This window comes from Platalea leucorodia (genome assembly GCF_965183815.1).
Source record: "Platalea leucorodia genome assembly, chromosome: 4".
Classification (NCBI taxonomy): Eukaryota; Metazoa; Chordata; class Aves; order Pelecaniformes; family Threskiornithidae; genus Platalea; species Platalea leucorodia.
Window position 1 is genome coordinate 24,721,998 of NC_138826.1, and position 15,355 is coordinate 24,737,352.

A 15,355-nucleotide genomic window follows, 5' to 3' on the forward strand; every position below is an offset into this window, starting at 1 on the left:
TCTTAGCCTGAAATACAGATTCTATAAGTGAAGTTTTTCTAGAAATGAAGCTATGATAACGGAATGATTGAATGACTTGAAATACATGGCACGTGATGCACATTAAGGCTATGCTATATTGTTTCAGAAATACTGTCCAATTATAATTATCACATTTGCTGTATATCTCATAGTTTTTGATAAATGTATTTTCACGGCTGAACCTAATGCAGTTAATGTGGTGGGACATGATGAGAGTAGCAGTTTACTCATGCATGTCAAGGAATGTCTTGTTTGTTTTACTAACTGACTCTGCATCTTAGGGGATGCCGGTGAGCAAGCAATAAGGCAGATCCTTGACGAAGCTGGAAAAGCAGGAGAACTGTGTGCAGGCAAAGAACGCAGAGAGATTCTGGGAACATGCAAAACGCTGGGCCAGATGACTGATCAACTGGCTGACCTCAGAGCTAGGTAAATCTATTACTTTTAATGGACAATTTTCCAGTACTATTAAAACAGCTTTTCTGAACTTGCAGTTGTGTCACTTCTGAACCTGCAGGAGAGCAGGCCACTAGCTGTATTTTGCCTTTTTTACTTCAATCTCTTCTGATAAGAACAATATGTTTTAATATGTGGAACCTTAATTATATAGTGTGATGAGCAAAATTGCTCAGGTAGATAATTTGGAGTTTGTTTAATGTCAAACATATAATCTTCCTCCAAATCAGGCAGAAATGAAATTTTAAACTCTGCTGTTAAGTCTGCTCTCCAAAGAGGGTATACCTCAGTGACAGTAAGATACGTGAATGCTTTAGTTTTCAGGTGTTCATTAGGATGTTAGACCACAAGCAGTAGCTGTTGAGGTTGTTTATCAGTCACTGATAAATTCTACTGAACTTCATGTGCATTTCTTGCATAGAATCTTGTTTAACCAAAGCCCTTTATCAGTTTTCTGCCTCCTCATTAGAAATTGGTTGTTCTTTCACAGTGGTGTTTTGAATTTAAGGGGTTTTGCTTTTAGGCAGCAGTTGAGTCTCTTTAAGTTTACTATATTTTTTTTTTTTGATGTTGGGTACTATGGCCTTTTCTTTTGCCAGAAAGTAGGAAGTATGATATTCCTTTGTGAAGGCATACAGACGATGAGCTAAGAAATAACTATTCCATGTAGTTTGAGCACTATGACACAGTTTCCTTTGAGTGTAAGGAATTTTTCAGCTGCTTATCAGTGTAGTAAATTGTTAAGCTAGAGTGCTCTAACACTGGTTTCTTTATTTTGTTGTAACACTCCTCCCCACCCCCTAAAAATACCCCACTGGGAAACCCCAGAAAGCTACTCATTGCGATCCATTAGGGATACAGGTAATGGTTTCATGGTATAATATCTTTTCCTATATGTTAATGTGTCTTTCAAATTGTCAGAAAAAGCAATACAAGTTAGGAAGTTTTAGATTTAAAAAAAAAAAAAGAGGAAAAAAGCTTTTAGGTAAAATAAGTGCCTCTTCTGACTTAGAGCCCTATTGAAGCGCAAGAAGTGAGCAAGTGCAAGTTATTTGGAGAACTGTTTTGAGTCGCCTTAAGAACAAATTCCCTGCAATCACTTTAAATCCATAGACTGCTAGGCTCTGAGGTGTTGCAATGATACGTACACAAGCTTGGAATATTTCTATAACTTACTTCCATGAAGAGTTGTTAGTTTACTATATAAAGGCTAAAAAGGCCAAAATTCAGAAATACAGGTGGTTATATTGTATATATAACAACAATATGTACTGTTGAGATGTATATTAGCTATAATAGTGGTAGTGGATGAGAAGCTGGTTTCAGTTTATCTTCACTTGGATTTCCAGCTGATGACCTGAGAGAATGTAAGAGCTTCTCTGTACCAGTTTTTGCACAGTGTTAGAAATGAGGCTAAACTCTTACTTTTCATGTAAAGCAGTGGCTGGTGTCAGCTTTGTATTTGAAATTTTTGGAGGTGGAGGAAGAGACAGGACTAAGATGTACGAATAAATGAGTTAATTTATATGCTGGTTTACTATCTAAATTACTTCAACTCAGCCTGTGAGAAATAAGGTATAAAGACACATATCTTGAGACTGTGGCCTGACTGTAAATACACCTTAGCATCTCAGTAGCATGCTTGTCATCCTTCCACTTACGATGGTCTTTTTAAAGTTAGTAGTTTGATAAAGTTAACATGCTCAAAAAGCTTTCCAGTAGTCAAGTTCTTTTGGAATGGAGTATGAGATCTCTTATGCAAAACTAACATTCTCAGGCATATGTATTTGAAGTAATCTTTCTATCCAACTTTTAACTCCTAAGCATTTGAACAAACAGTGGTAGTGCTGCAAATTGTCTTCTACAGTCCTGTAAATTTGTATTGCTAGCATCCTTTTCACCGTTTTAAGAAGTCTTACCAATAGCCCGTAACCTTTAATCTACTTTGTCAACATGATTGAGGCAACTAAGACGTTTTATTTTTACTTACAGACTTGCTGTCCTCACTTAGGTGTGGCGAGACATAACTCCTACAGGTTCTGACTGACTTGAACCAATCCGTAAATGAGGAGATAACAGGTCTTGCCCTGGGTACTTTAATGGAACTGTACCCTCAAATAGCCTTACTTTGTGACACTTAAAAAATGTTCATTCTTCTGAGGATGCTAAATGTCAAATTCTGGAAAGGGGAAAATATACTCTTAGTTTTAAACTCTTCTTGTTGTGATGTTCCTCAAGTTATTTTTTTTTTCCCAGGGATAAAAACCCCAAAACTGATTAAATACTTTACCTCTTGCAATAATTGCTGGGAATGCTCATAAACAGTTTTTGTTGCCTCTTCATTAGAACAGAACTTTGTTCAGTCCTGAGCTGAATCTGTGATGCTCTTTTTGTCTTGGGCAGAGGACAGGGTGCTACACCCATGGCTATGCAGAAAGCACAGCAGGTGTCACAAGGTCTGGATATGCTCACTGCAAAAGTGGAGAACGCAGCCCGCAAATTGGAGGCCATGACAAACTCTAAGCAGGCAATTGCTAAGAAGATTGATGCTGCTCAGGTACCACTAACGATTTCCTAAATACTTCAGAACACGATTACATTGCTGCTGTTAGAGCTGTTTATATTGAACTGTTGCAGTTGTTTCCAAACACAGCACAGTTACTTGTTAGGAAGAACATGTAGGGGATACTTGCTTTTACACAGAAAAATCTTAAATTTGGTAATTTACAGGGTGCTGTGAGTTTTGCTACAGCTTATGACATTTATTTTTTTGGTAGCTTTTTTAGCACTGCTAAAAATTTCAAGGTTGTGAAATTAAAATGAGGAAACACCCTACATTTGGACATAAACTGGTCTTATTAAAGAAAACAGTAGAGGAGTTTCAGACTGCATGGATTTACCTGTGGGTAAAACCAGAGCCCTTTCCTTGGGCTCTGCTTTGGGAGTGGAGTTCAGGATTTAGAACTTCATATTCGTGACAAAAGCAAAACAATGTTAATGAAACTACTTTTTCTTCTAGTTGATCCTTTATTTTTATAACTGTTAATCTCCCTCAATGGTCAGCCTGTTACCCAGTGATGATGGTCATCAAATAATGAACCTTCTATGTATGCCTTATCTAAATGTGTGTATGTGTACATAACTATATATATACACATTAATGTTATATATATCTCAAATGAAATGATAATGAAACTTTTCAGGAAGACCTCTGTAAAGAATGCTACACTGCACAAAAGAGCATCTGTTTTCATTTTTCTTCTGAAAGCCAGATCACGAATCTCTAAAACCACTAGTTAAATTTTCTTCTGAAAATACTGTTGGCAAATGTTGGGGAGAGAGAGAATGTAAAACATTTTGGATAAACTTCATCTAGTTTGACATCTTTTTCAAAACAGAAAATCTGCCAGACAATAGAAGAACTTCATGGTATCTAATAAGCAAAAATTGCTTTTGAAAAGTATTTTCTGTTAAATAAAGTTTTGAAAGCTGTATTGATTTTTATTTTTGTTTAAAAGTCTCTATAGAAATAATATTACTGTTTATCTTCAATCGTACACAACTTCTTTCTATTAAGAATTGGCTTGCGGATCCTAATGGGGGCAGTGAAGGAGAAGAACACATTCGGGGAATTATGGCTGAAGCAAGAAAAGTTGCAGAATTATGTGAGGAGCCTAAAGAAAGAGATGATATCCTTCGTTCCTTGGGGGAAATCTCTGCTTTGACAGCCAAGCTGTCAGATCTGCGGCGACAGTACGTATTAGCTTTATCACCATTAATTTATTTGAATGACTTTCATTTGCAGTTCAAAGTGCTGAGCAAAATCAGAATATTGATGATTAATTGGGGAATATATTTTCCTCCAAGAACTGGGGACAGCCATCTTAGAATTCTGAGTTTCTATCCTGCATTTACTAAAAATTGAATGCGAAGAATTGTTCCATTCCTGGGGTGGGGGAAAAGCTAACTTTTAAACATCATTTAAAAAATGTAATTTATAAAAAGTGGTATCCTTTTTAGTGCTTCAACCTGATGATTTCTATCCCAAAGCCCAACTTGCACTATCTTCCTCAAACAAACAAACAAAAAAAGAGTAAGCAGAGTTGTATTATCTAGAAAGTATTTTCTTTCTGCTGCCTATGGAATATTTGACAGGCAAACCGAAGCCAAAAGTGAGCTCCTTTGTACTGTCAAAGCACTTCAAAGGAATGAGATAATGTGAAATTTAAGTTTGTTTATGCAGACAAATGTCATCACTGTTTTTTGCTAAGCACTTTACTAAATCACAAGGCGGAATATCTAGCCCTTCAATAAGTGTCAGTGTTCTAAGCTGTAACTGCAAACTATATCAAGGATAACACTTTCGGAAAACACTGTTACCTTGGCTTCAGTGCTCAGCTGCAAATGATATATCAGTTTTGCAAAGAGGATGCTTGCGAATGGAAGTGGAGAAACAGTCATTGTATAAATTGTGATCTTCATCTATGGCCAGTTGCAATATGGAGATAAATATTTTTCTTTCTCCATTGGAGACACACTTTAATCAAGTTTTTCTTGAGATTTAGCTGCTGCAGGTCTTAATGTGCTACCTCTTTTCAAGTTTATATATAGCCTTGGGTCTGTTGCTGCTTGCTTTTATGCTTGTAATCTGTGTGGCATTATTGCAGTTGCTCATAAGACAGCCATGAGTATGGGAAATCCAAGTCATATATCAGTATTATCAATGACAGTACCATGCCTTCCCTCACCTCAGTGCTGTGATGAACATATGTAATGTTCAGGTGCCACAGCAGAGAAGTGTAAGGTGGGGATTTATGGATGACAGATCTGCGTTATTTGTTCAGAGACTCAAGTGTCAAATGTAACCTTATTTAAAAAGATGCAGTACTTTTCATTGTGTCTTCCTGCTGAATTGGGGACTAGCTATAAATGATCTTTATATGACTATAATTTTTTTTTTTTAATCCTTAGTGGGAAAGGTGACTCTCCTGAGGCCCGTGCGTTGGCTAAGCAAATAGCTACATCACTTCAGAATTTACAGTCCAAGACAAACAGGGCTGTAGCAAATACCAGGCCAGTTAAAGCAGCTGTCCATTTGGAGGGCAAGATTGAGCAAGCTCAAAGGTGGATAGACAATCCTACAGTTGCTGATCGGGGAGTAGGTAAGTGTTTCTGTGTGCACTTCCCTCCACAGTTTTATGGCTAAACCTGTTAGTAATTTTTATGACTGAAACTACTGTTCCTGGGATGCTGAGAATGCGTGGAATCTCTTCACTGATGTGGAGACCTGCAATTTGTAGCTGGAGGTTTATAGTGAAGTCCTGGCTGCGATATTATTCAGTCGAGCTGGCCCATGATTCTCTTTCTCTTCTGGAAAGAACAACTTTGGAGAAGAATAGGAGAATGCGTGCTGTAGAACAGACGAACTTTAGACTGCTCCTTGCCCTTATTATCATGCAAATATAGTATCTCAAATTTGAATTTATACCTACTTCAGCAAATTGAGTAATTAAGTCCTTCAGAGAGGAGAAAAACATTCATAAACCTGACCTAAAAATATCACTACTTACATCATTTCTGGGTTATCTGAAGAGAATGCTACTTAAAGAGAAAGGTGATCGGAGAACCCAAGCATGGGCATATAATTATGGTTCAGGAGCTGCTCTACTGAGAGCTTATTGTAAACTATTTCTGAAATTTCTTGTTTAGCTTCTTCTGATGCTATTGGAAGTAGGTGGATGAAGCTTGAAAACTGCATTCAGTAGATTGTTCTATAGCAGTTAAGTCTGAGCAGTGCGGTTAGGTCTGAGCAGTGCAACTGATTAATGACGAGTGGAAACATGCCTTATAAGAAGTATTATAACTGCAGACCTTTAATACCTCTTTCTCACACCTTTCCCTGTTAGTCAAGATAACTTCTGTTTTGTGAATAACCCATGACAGATCCTTGAATTAAAGATTTAGTGATGTTGATAGCTCGGACACTTGTGAAGTGCAAATTTATGTGCAATATTTTAAACAGAATAGTGAAGTTCCATGTTTTGACATTTTCTGATGAGCAAATTGCACACTGAATGAGATGACCAAGAAGGTGGTAGATAGGACTCATGACATGTTTTGACAGTGGCTGAAAACCTTCCTAATTTTGATGTTTCTCTTGAACACAGTAACCTGTGAGGTGGTTGGCTCAAAGAAGCACAAAACCTAAACTTTTTTTTTTAATTCAAAAGAAACAAAGGTAACTTAAATCCTTCTTGAAGTCTGTAAGTGCCTAGTTAATCATGAGGCTTGCATGCATACTGAAAGCCTGCTGAAGGAACTGAAGTTTCTCAACACTGGTTATATACTACAGAATTTAATCAATTGCTGTAGTAATACATATGACAAAAATGTGTGTAGAGGTGCAGGATATTGTGCATCCCATAACTTTAATGGTCCTAGTTTAATGAAGAAAAATTCTAGTTGTAACATGGTGTCATTATTCAATTTTTTGTCTTTCACTTGCACTGGCCTTTGGCCGGGTGCTTATAGGAAAGGTATATTAAGAGTATAAATCAGATACGTGCTCTCTTCAGTCTGGACAGCACTTCTGGTAGGATTTGGCCTGGTATTTTCAGTGCTATGATAATGTGAAGATACTCCAGTGTTCTCTGCAGTAGCAATGACCATGTCATAAATAACTCGGTGTGTTTGCAGTTATCACAGGGTAGTGCTTCAACACAAACTGAATTTTGAAGTAACAAGGCAGAATGTGTATTTTATTTTATAAACACCTGAGCCACTTCAGTGGTGTTAGCTGCTGCAAATATTTACGTGCAGTCATATAAATTATCCTAGCTAAGTGATGGCTAAAGTAATTGTAATTGGCAGATACGAACTAGGCAAGACGTATTGAAATACTAAACTGGTGTGTGATGTGTACTTGCTTGGCTGCACTTGACTTAGGCAAAACAACAATTAAAAAATATCTTGGGACAGTCCAACAGCACCAAACTTAGCTACACTAATAGAGCTTTCTAAAATGATGGTGGCAGTGCTGAGTGTTTCTTGGATAGTCAGGTCCTGTGACGACTTCCTTCTAAGTAGTTTTGAGCTTGATCATGAACTTGGATTACTTGTGTGTGAGCATTCGCTTAAAATGATTCTTCAGCAGGTCTTTAAATGACTTAATATACGATGACTTCTTTTAAAAGGAAAATACTGTTGTACTGAGGAGCATATTCTTGTGAAAGAACAGGAAGCTTCTGTAAGTGAATGAAGGAAATCACCCACACTAAAAATAAATTTCTTTACAGAAAAACTTTTGACACACTGTGGAGGCTTTATAAGGATTCCCCCTTCCCCCCCCGCCCCCCCCCCATCCTGGACACTTAACACTTCTTACCCATGATTTCTGGAATCCTGGGAGAGGGTATTCTACTTTTTCATTTGTTTTCTACTTGGCTTTTCTCCCCCTCTTCCTGCTCATCTTCTAATGACTTGTAATGATGTGAAGATGAATTGCAGTACTCGGAATTTGCAAGTGCTTTCTATTGGAGTCAACAGGTTAGTTATGTAGGAATACCTGACAGCTGTAATGGCTAACTTCTGTCAGGCCACCCTAGTTAAAAAGGATGCATCTCTAGCCAGAGCTGCTGTAATAAGCAAAAAGAAACTGGTGAGAGTTGAATTCCTCAATGAGTTTGAACTGCAATTGCTTAATGTTAAACTGCAGAAGATCCTTTCCACTGCCTACAAAGGTGTTCTTAAAACCCCAAGAATTCTGAAATGTCACTTACTTCACAGTGCATCTGATTTATGCTTCCATTTTTTTGTTCTACTGTATGTTAATGCAATGTGACTTCTTCCACTGTAGGCCAGGCAGCAATTCGGGGTCTGGTTGCAGAAGGTCGCCGTTTAGCCAATGTCATGATGGGACCTTATCGTCAAGACCTGCTCGCCAAATGTGACCGTGTAGACCAGCTGGCTGCTCAGCTAGCTGACCTTGCAGCAAGAGGGGAGGGAGAATCTCCTCAGGCCAGAGCAATTGCTGCTCAGCTTCAGGACTCACTGAAGGTAAAAATCTGCTCTTGTGCATTGAAATGCATGATATGCTGAAGTATTTGCACTGATAAAGTGCTTGTGTGTGGGAGGCGTCAATAAAAACAAAAAAAGTGCAGCAAAAAACCCTGTTGGTTTAGCTGAGATGCTTAAAGCAAACTTTCTACAAAGTCCTTGATATCGTGCCGTAAGGATTAATTCCAAACAAACAAATTAAAAGTAAAAACAAAGTCTCATTTTAAAAGAAAGTAGTATGCTAACATTGCAAAATTGAGGGGCAAGGTCTCAAATCGTGCTGTTCATAGCTTCTGATGCTGCTTCAAGGAATGGTATGTAAGCTTCTGGTATTTCAAATTATGTAAAAAGTGATTCATTGATCGTGCTTTTAAGATCATTTTATCTTAATGGCTGCCATTGTAATGGGCTTTCCCCCCCCTCTCCCCCCCACCCCCAAGAAGAGGTTTTAGGGATTTGAATCCCTACAAACTTAATATTCCTGTATCATGTGCCAATAATTTACCTTTTTTTTTTTTTAAGGATCTTAAAACACGGATGCAAGAAGCAATGACCCAAGAGGTTTCTGATGTTTTTAGTGACACCACAACTCCTATTAAATTGTTAGCAGTAGCAGCCACTGCTCCTTCTGATGCTCCCAATAGAGAAGAGGCAAGTATACCCAAGTGGTCTTTTTCCCATGTGAAGCTTCAGTTATTGTTTAATTTTACCTGAATTGACATTTTGAAAAATGAATCAGTATTTATTTTCTCAAGTTTGTGATACATGCTTATTAATTCTGACAGCATAATGATTGTCATGCAAATTTCTCTGGACTTTTGGAGACTGCAAATTGTGCTGTATATGCCTGGAAACTGTATTGCCCCTGACTTCAGTAAATGGCAAAGATTTCTCCCTGTGATATTTGTACCATGTTGCCTTCAGCATGCTAAAAATTCTTGTGCAAAAATCACTGACACGCTAGTTAGTGGATTGTATATCTCAACATTATATAAGCTGATTAAAATAGTCACATTCATGCCAAGATTGATCAACAAATTTAACCTGTTCTCTTGTGGTATAATGTTTCCTGTACTTCAAAGCTACTGGCTGCATGTGAAGAATCTAGAACTCTGTGGCTGGCAGCTCTGTTTGGCTAGTTGATTTCAACATGATCAAAATGATTCCCAGGGCCTTAGGGAATTTAGCTTTATGGCAGGATAGCTTTTTGTCAAAGTATTCTGTGCCTTGAATAACTACGAGCTGTGGAAGGAGGGATTTTTTTTTTTTTTCCAATGTGAAGTTCCAATTTTTAGGGTAAACCCCCATAATTATCTTCCAAATATAGTTACTTTTGGATTATGGGTTTGAAGATTAATATCTATGAGCTAACATGGTTTTAAGACAGTATTTGTTACAGAGTAGTCATCAGGAATTAGTTTACCTTATAGCTTTGAGGTATTAAGTGTAGTAGTATCCTTTGTTGCCCAGATGAGTTAGTAAAGAAGGAAGTCCAGTAATGTGAAGATTAAAAAAAATGAAGTAGCTTCAAAGCTTTTGTGTCCTGTTGCACCCTCAGGCGATGCATTAAGTGTGAATGTTATGAAGGTATCTCTGGTATTTGACGCTTTGAAGAAATTGTGTTCTTTAGGGAAGTTAGGCTTTTTTTAATGTGTTTTTCTCTTCTGACAACTAGGTGTTTGATGAAAGAGCAGCAAACTTTGAAAACCATGCTGCTAAACTAGGAGCTACAGCAGAAAAAGCAGCTGCAGTTGGAACTGCGAATAAAACTACTGTGGAGGGCATTCAAGCAACAGTGAAATCAGCAAGGGAACTTACCCCACAGGTTTGCTTCCTTAGCCTCAAAGGGCTGGTAAAAGGGCTGGGGACGACTTGTGTGGGATTTTCTTTATGCCTCTGCTATCAGAGAAAGGTGTCAATACCAGCAAGGAACATAGTGCTGACACTTAAAAGGGGAATGGCAACTATTTGTGTATATGATACCAAGTAGAAGAAACTGGTTAAATGACATGTCTTACTCCTCAACTGTTGGACAGAAGCGTTAGTGACTTATCCTTGAAACAAAATTACTTTCAGGCTTAGTAAAATATGTAAGTGGAAAAAATGCTCTTTAATGAACGTACTTCAGTGCTTTCAAGAAGTGTTTTTAAATTATAAATGCTTTTTGATATATAAGCATGTAACTGAAGTTCCAGAAAAAAGTATTTTTGTGTCAACGAATTCCAGAAGCATTGTAAATCTTTGAGCAGCTAGATGGTGAACGAGAATTAATGAACTAGTATTGCAAATGAGGAGCTACACATCTGGTCCTGAAAAACAAACGTGTTTTCAGGAATATGTGTGGTGTCATTATATACGGATACTTCCATAATTAAAAATGTTTTCTATTGGCAGGTAGTATCAGCTGCTCGTATTCTCCTGAGAAATCCTGGAAATCAAGCTGCTTATGAACATTTTGAGACCATGAAAAACCAATGGATTGATAATGTAGAAAAAATGACAGGTAAAGTAGGAATTTATTGTTGAAGATTATACTTGTGGCTAACTAGCTGCTGTAGATTCCCCCCCCCCCCCCTTCTGTTTGGATTGATGAAACGTGCATAAGAGTAAAGACTTGTTAAAAATAAATTAAGAGAAGTGGGAATGTGCTCTCTGACTCTAGAAATAAGTATATGTTACAGCATAAACAATATGCCTTGTTTCATAGGTGTTATTTTGAGGTGCAGGGGAGCAAATTCAGCTTTACTTCTTCTGTGGGAAGAACAGAATACCATTAGTTTTTATTGTGATTGCTATTCTAGCAATGTATCATTGTCGCAAATTGAAGTTTTTTTTCTACATAACCTTGGCATGTTGAATGAGGACAAATGGTTAAATGGGGGCAAGAAAACATGTAAACTGATGTAACAGCTTGATGAAAGCTGTGACTAAAACAAAGCTACTGATGTATTGAGTCTTGCTGAGACCCTTAAATGTTTCAGTCTTTCCAAAGTGCAGATCCTTTGCACTGGTCTGCTCATCTCCTGGCTGTATACTACCTCCTTCTCTATCCCCATAATTAAATTGTGGGTATTTTAAATCTTACTGTCTTGTCACTATGTATCATCCTTAAGTAAAAGCACAGCCAGAGGGATATTTCCTTTTGAATGAATGGAAGAGGTATAAAAAGTACTGAATATGCTTAAAGAAATTTGGTGGGAGGAAGGAAGCTCTGCTGCATATACTGTGTAAGCCAGTTCTTGACTCGAGCATTCACGGTAGATGAGTACGAGCTTGGGATGCCACTAGTGGGAGCAAGCCTGACCATGGTTACTGTGCTGGAGGTACCACATAATCAGAAGTAAAACTGCAGTAACACATTTGGTCTGATTTCCATTCCCCCTTCTGCCCCTCCGCATCCCCCAGTTTGGAAGTACTTACTTTTCTGGTTGTGAACAGTCTCTGGAATACCAAATATCCCTTTCCACAGATGAAACTAGAATATTAATGTGTTTAACTTTTATTCTAGGGTTGGTGGATGAAGCCATTGATACTAAATCCCTGTTGGATGCATCAGAAGAGGCTATTAAGAAAGATCTTGATAAATGTAAAGTTGCGATGGCCAATATTCAACCTCAGATGCTGGTAGCTGGTGCCACCAGCATTGCTAGACGAGCAAACCGCATCCTACTGGTAGCAAAACGGGAGGTTGAAAATTCAGAAGACCCTAAATTCCGTGAGGCTGTTAAAGCAGCCTCTGATGAGCTAAGCAAAACTATATCGCCAATGGTAATGGATGCTAAAGCTGTGGCAGGAAATATTTCTGATCCTGGTAAGGATTCAGTCAGCTGATTTCAAATATATTTTTTACTGGCTGAAGATGATGTGAAGTAGTGCTTATTTGGTCTTGCACAGCTGTGTATCCCCTTTTATGCAAGTTTTGTGCACACTTAAATCCCAGAATGGTGAAAACAAGGTCACACCACTAACTGCTGAATCCTGCTCTTTTAAATGGCAATCAAAGACCTTTGGCATATTCAAGGGAAAAGGATTCAGCATTCTAGCTTGTTACGTGATTTCATAATCTTTATTAGAAGAAGTATTTGTCACTAGTTATCAGTAGTACTACTTCATATAAGCAAATATTATCTAATTTCTTTTATTCTAAAAGTTGTTCTGGGAATTACTTTGGCTATTGATAGTGACTATTACTCAGCCCAGGCTTTATTTTATGCATGTTGCGTATGACACTAACATTTCAAACATGTCAATCCACTGTAAACATTTTGGTAGTTTTTAAACATTGGGTTTTTTTACATATATATGCGTGCTCAGCACAATATGCTATAGAAGTAATTTTTTTGCGGTAGTGTTGCAGTTCTAAATATTAGAGAATGCTGTTAAACTGGTAATGGAATTTTTGTTCAGGTTTGCAGAAGAGTTTCCTGGATTCTGGATACAGAATTCTGGGAGCTGTGGCCAAAGTCAGAGAAGCTTTCCAGCCTCAGGAACCAGATTTTCCCCCTCCTCCTCCTGACCTTGAGCAGCTTCATGTAAGTGCAGCATAGTTTGTAATACAATACACAGTTGTCACTGACAACGTGTGGATTGCACACGGAAATTACTTGAGTATATTTTTATTCCTTAAAAGTAAAATGCATTGCGTGACCAGCCATGCATATAAGTAGGCTTATGCCTGAAAAATACCAATCCAGCTTTCAAAAGAAGAGATTAAAACATGGTATTTCTTTTAACATGGAGCACTTGAAAAACTGGAAAAAGGCGTGAGCTTGTGCAATCATGTCTTGCCACGACCCCATCCTTTACTCAATCTGTGTACTGTTTCGTTGCACTGAATAAGGTTTTTTCCCTTAGCTGACTGATGAGCTTGCTCCTCCAAAACCACCACTTCCAGAAGGTGAGGTTCCCCCACCCAGACCACCACCACCTGAAGAAAAGGATGAAGAGTTCCCAGAGCAGAAAGCAGGAGAAGCTATTAATCAGCCCATGATGATGGCTGCTAGGCAGTTGCATGATGAAGCCCGGAAATGGTCTAGCAAGGTAAGAAGTTGTTATATGTGGCTTGCGCTAAAAGGAATGTTGTTTGTTTATTTATAGGATCAGTGTGTTTGGTCTGAAGTCAGTTGCCTCAATGACAGAGAATAGTCTTTTTTAGATCAAATAGTGAAAACACTGCCGCAGGAGGAATTAGAAACCCTTTCAAGTTTGGAGTGAACTAGGGTCAACTGTTCGAATACTCAGAATTGCCAGAATGCTTTATTAACATACCTCTGGGAACACAAATGTGCCTTGTATGCTAAGCTGTTTGTGATCCTTGATGCTGGTATTGCCTAGAGAGCCACTAATACTTACGCCTTTCTAGGCTGACAAGCTGATTGCTATATTTAAGTGACTTTGAAAAGTCTGTATGGGTGTTGCAGATGCCAGCTGCAGGAATCATGAGCTGGTTTGTCTTAATTCTGGAAGGAGCTGCAAGTTTGCAGTTAACCTGGTGCCTTTATGATCGGAAAAGTGACCATATATAGATGGCCTGGTCTCATTCTTTTTTGTACTGAGTCACACTCGCTATCAAGGCCAAAATCCTTTATTTCCTTACCATTTCAGTGCCATGACAAAGCAGTATGAACTTGTCGGTCTTATAAATGCTAATACAACTTTTTTGCTTTCCCCTTTTTTTTTCTCCCCAAACAGCTACATTTTTCCTCTGGCAGCAACTGAGTAAACTTCTGAGATTTAGGCTTCTGCAGGTATAAATTGAAGATCAGAATTTGGCTTTTAAAATCTCTACTTTTTTTCTCTACCAAATTAGATGGTGAATGGGAAGATAAACTTGAATAGCTTACAGAATCAACTTCAGTGCTTTGTGCTTAAGGAACATCTGTTTTGGAAGTACAGATAAAATACAAGTCCTGCAAATCTGTTTGAGTGTGTCTTCCGTAAAATGAAAAGCTCTATTTCCCCCCATACTTCTGGATATACCAAATACAGATTTATATTACTAAAGGGATAGTACTGGAATGTAGTAGTCATCTCAGAAGGTAATTTTGAGGCCAAAAGCCTTTATTTCAGCTTCCTAAAAGTGTTTTGATGTTTGAATCCCCAAATGGTTAACTTAACAATACACAGTAGGTAATAAAATGCTTTTACTATATACACACTAAATTACCTGTATATACTAAATACATTCTAAATTAAATAGTGCAACTGTTAAAATATTTATTTATCAAAGCCAAGTGGCAGACCTTAAAATTCCTCTCTGATTATGAAAGAGCTCTAAGCTTAGTGTATTTAGAATAGAAAACACTTCTTTTCATTGCTGTTTCTTTCATTTGAGACCAGCAAATCAGTAAGTTAGCCTAGCATTTGTCCTTCTAATTCTTTTTTAGCAGTCCCATTTTAGCAATAAGAGTACAGTTATTCTGACAGTATGTTTTTGGGGAAGAAATTTTAAAAACATTTTTGTAGTCTCTGGAGTCACTTATTGGGTAGAAGAGGGATTGATGGACAGTGCTACTGAGGGATACGGGTTAGATCGGGAAAGACAGAAATATAAGGTCTTGTTCATACTAAATCACAGTAGATTGTGTGTCAACTGTCTTCTGATTTTTTTTGCCCAATTACATTAGTTTACTGGTACTTTGCCATATGTTACACTTACAGGGAGGGGACAAGTATGTAGTCTTTAAAAAATTTTGATAACATTCTTCATTCTTGTAAGATTTAAAATCAATTTGTTTTTTCTCCTTTACAAAAACTCTTCACTGAGTGGATTCTGGGCTTTTATGTACGCCATTTTTCTCATAGAGCACAAACCAAACACTGT

The 15,355-nt window shown here is 37.8% G+C and overlaps 1 protein-coding gene across 3 annotated transcripts in view; it reads left to right on the plus strand.

The window, feature by feature from the left end:
- Window positions 1-15,355, plus strand: part of VCL (vinculin) — a 64,058-nt gene that overhangs the window by 41,991 nt on the left and 6,712 nt on the right. For all 3 annotated transcript variants that reach the window (XM_082309350.1, XM_082309348.1, XM_082309349.1), the window contains 11 exons: window positions 303-450; window positions 2,881-3,034; window positions 4,055-4,230; window positions 5,449-5,639; window positions 8,333-8,532; window positions 9,055-9,183; window positions 10,208-10,357; window positions 10,927-11,035; window positions 12,041-12,343; window positions 12,940-13,064; window positions 13,387-13,572. In XM_082309350.1, coding sequence (XP_082165476.1) covers window positions 303-450; window positions 2,881-3,034; window positions 4,055-4,230; window positions 5,449-5,639; window positions 8,333-8,532; window positions 9,055-9,183; window positions 10,208-10,357; window positions 10,927-11,035; window positions 12,041-12,343; window positions 12,940-13,064; window positions 13,387-13,572 — 1,871 coding nt within the window. The remainder of the gene's footprint in view (window positions 1-302; window positions 451-2,880; window positions 3,035-4,054; window positions 4,231-5,448; window positions 5,640-8,332; window positions 8,533-9,054; window positions 9,184-10,207; window positions 10,358-10,926; window positions 11,036-12,040; window positions 12,344-12,939; window positions 13,065-13,386; window positions 13,573-15,355) is intronic.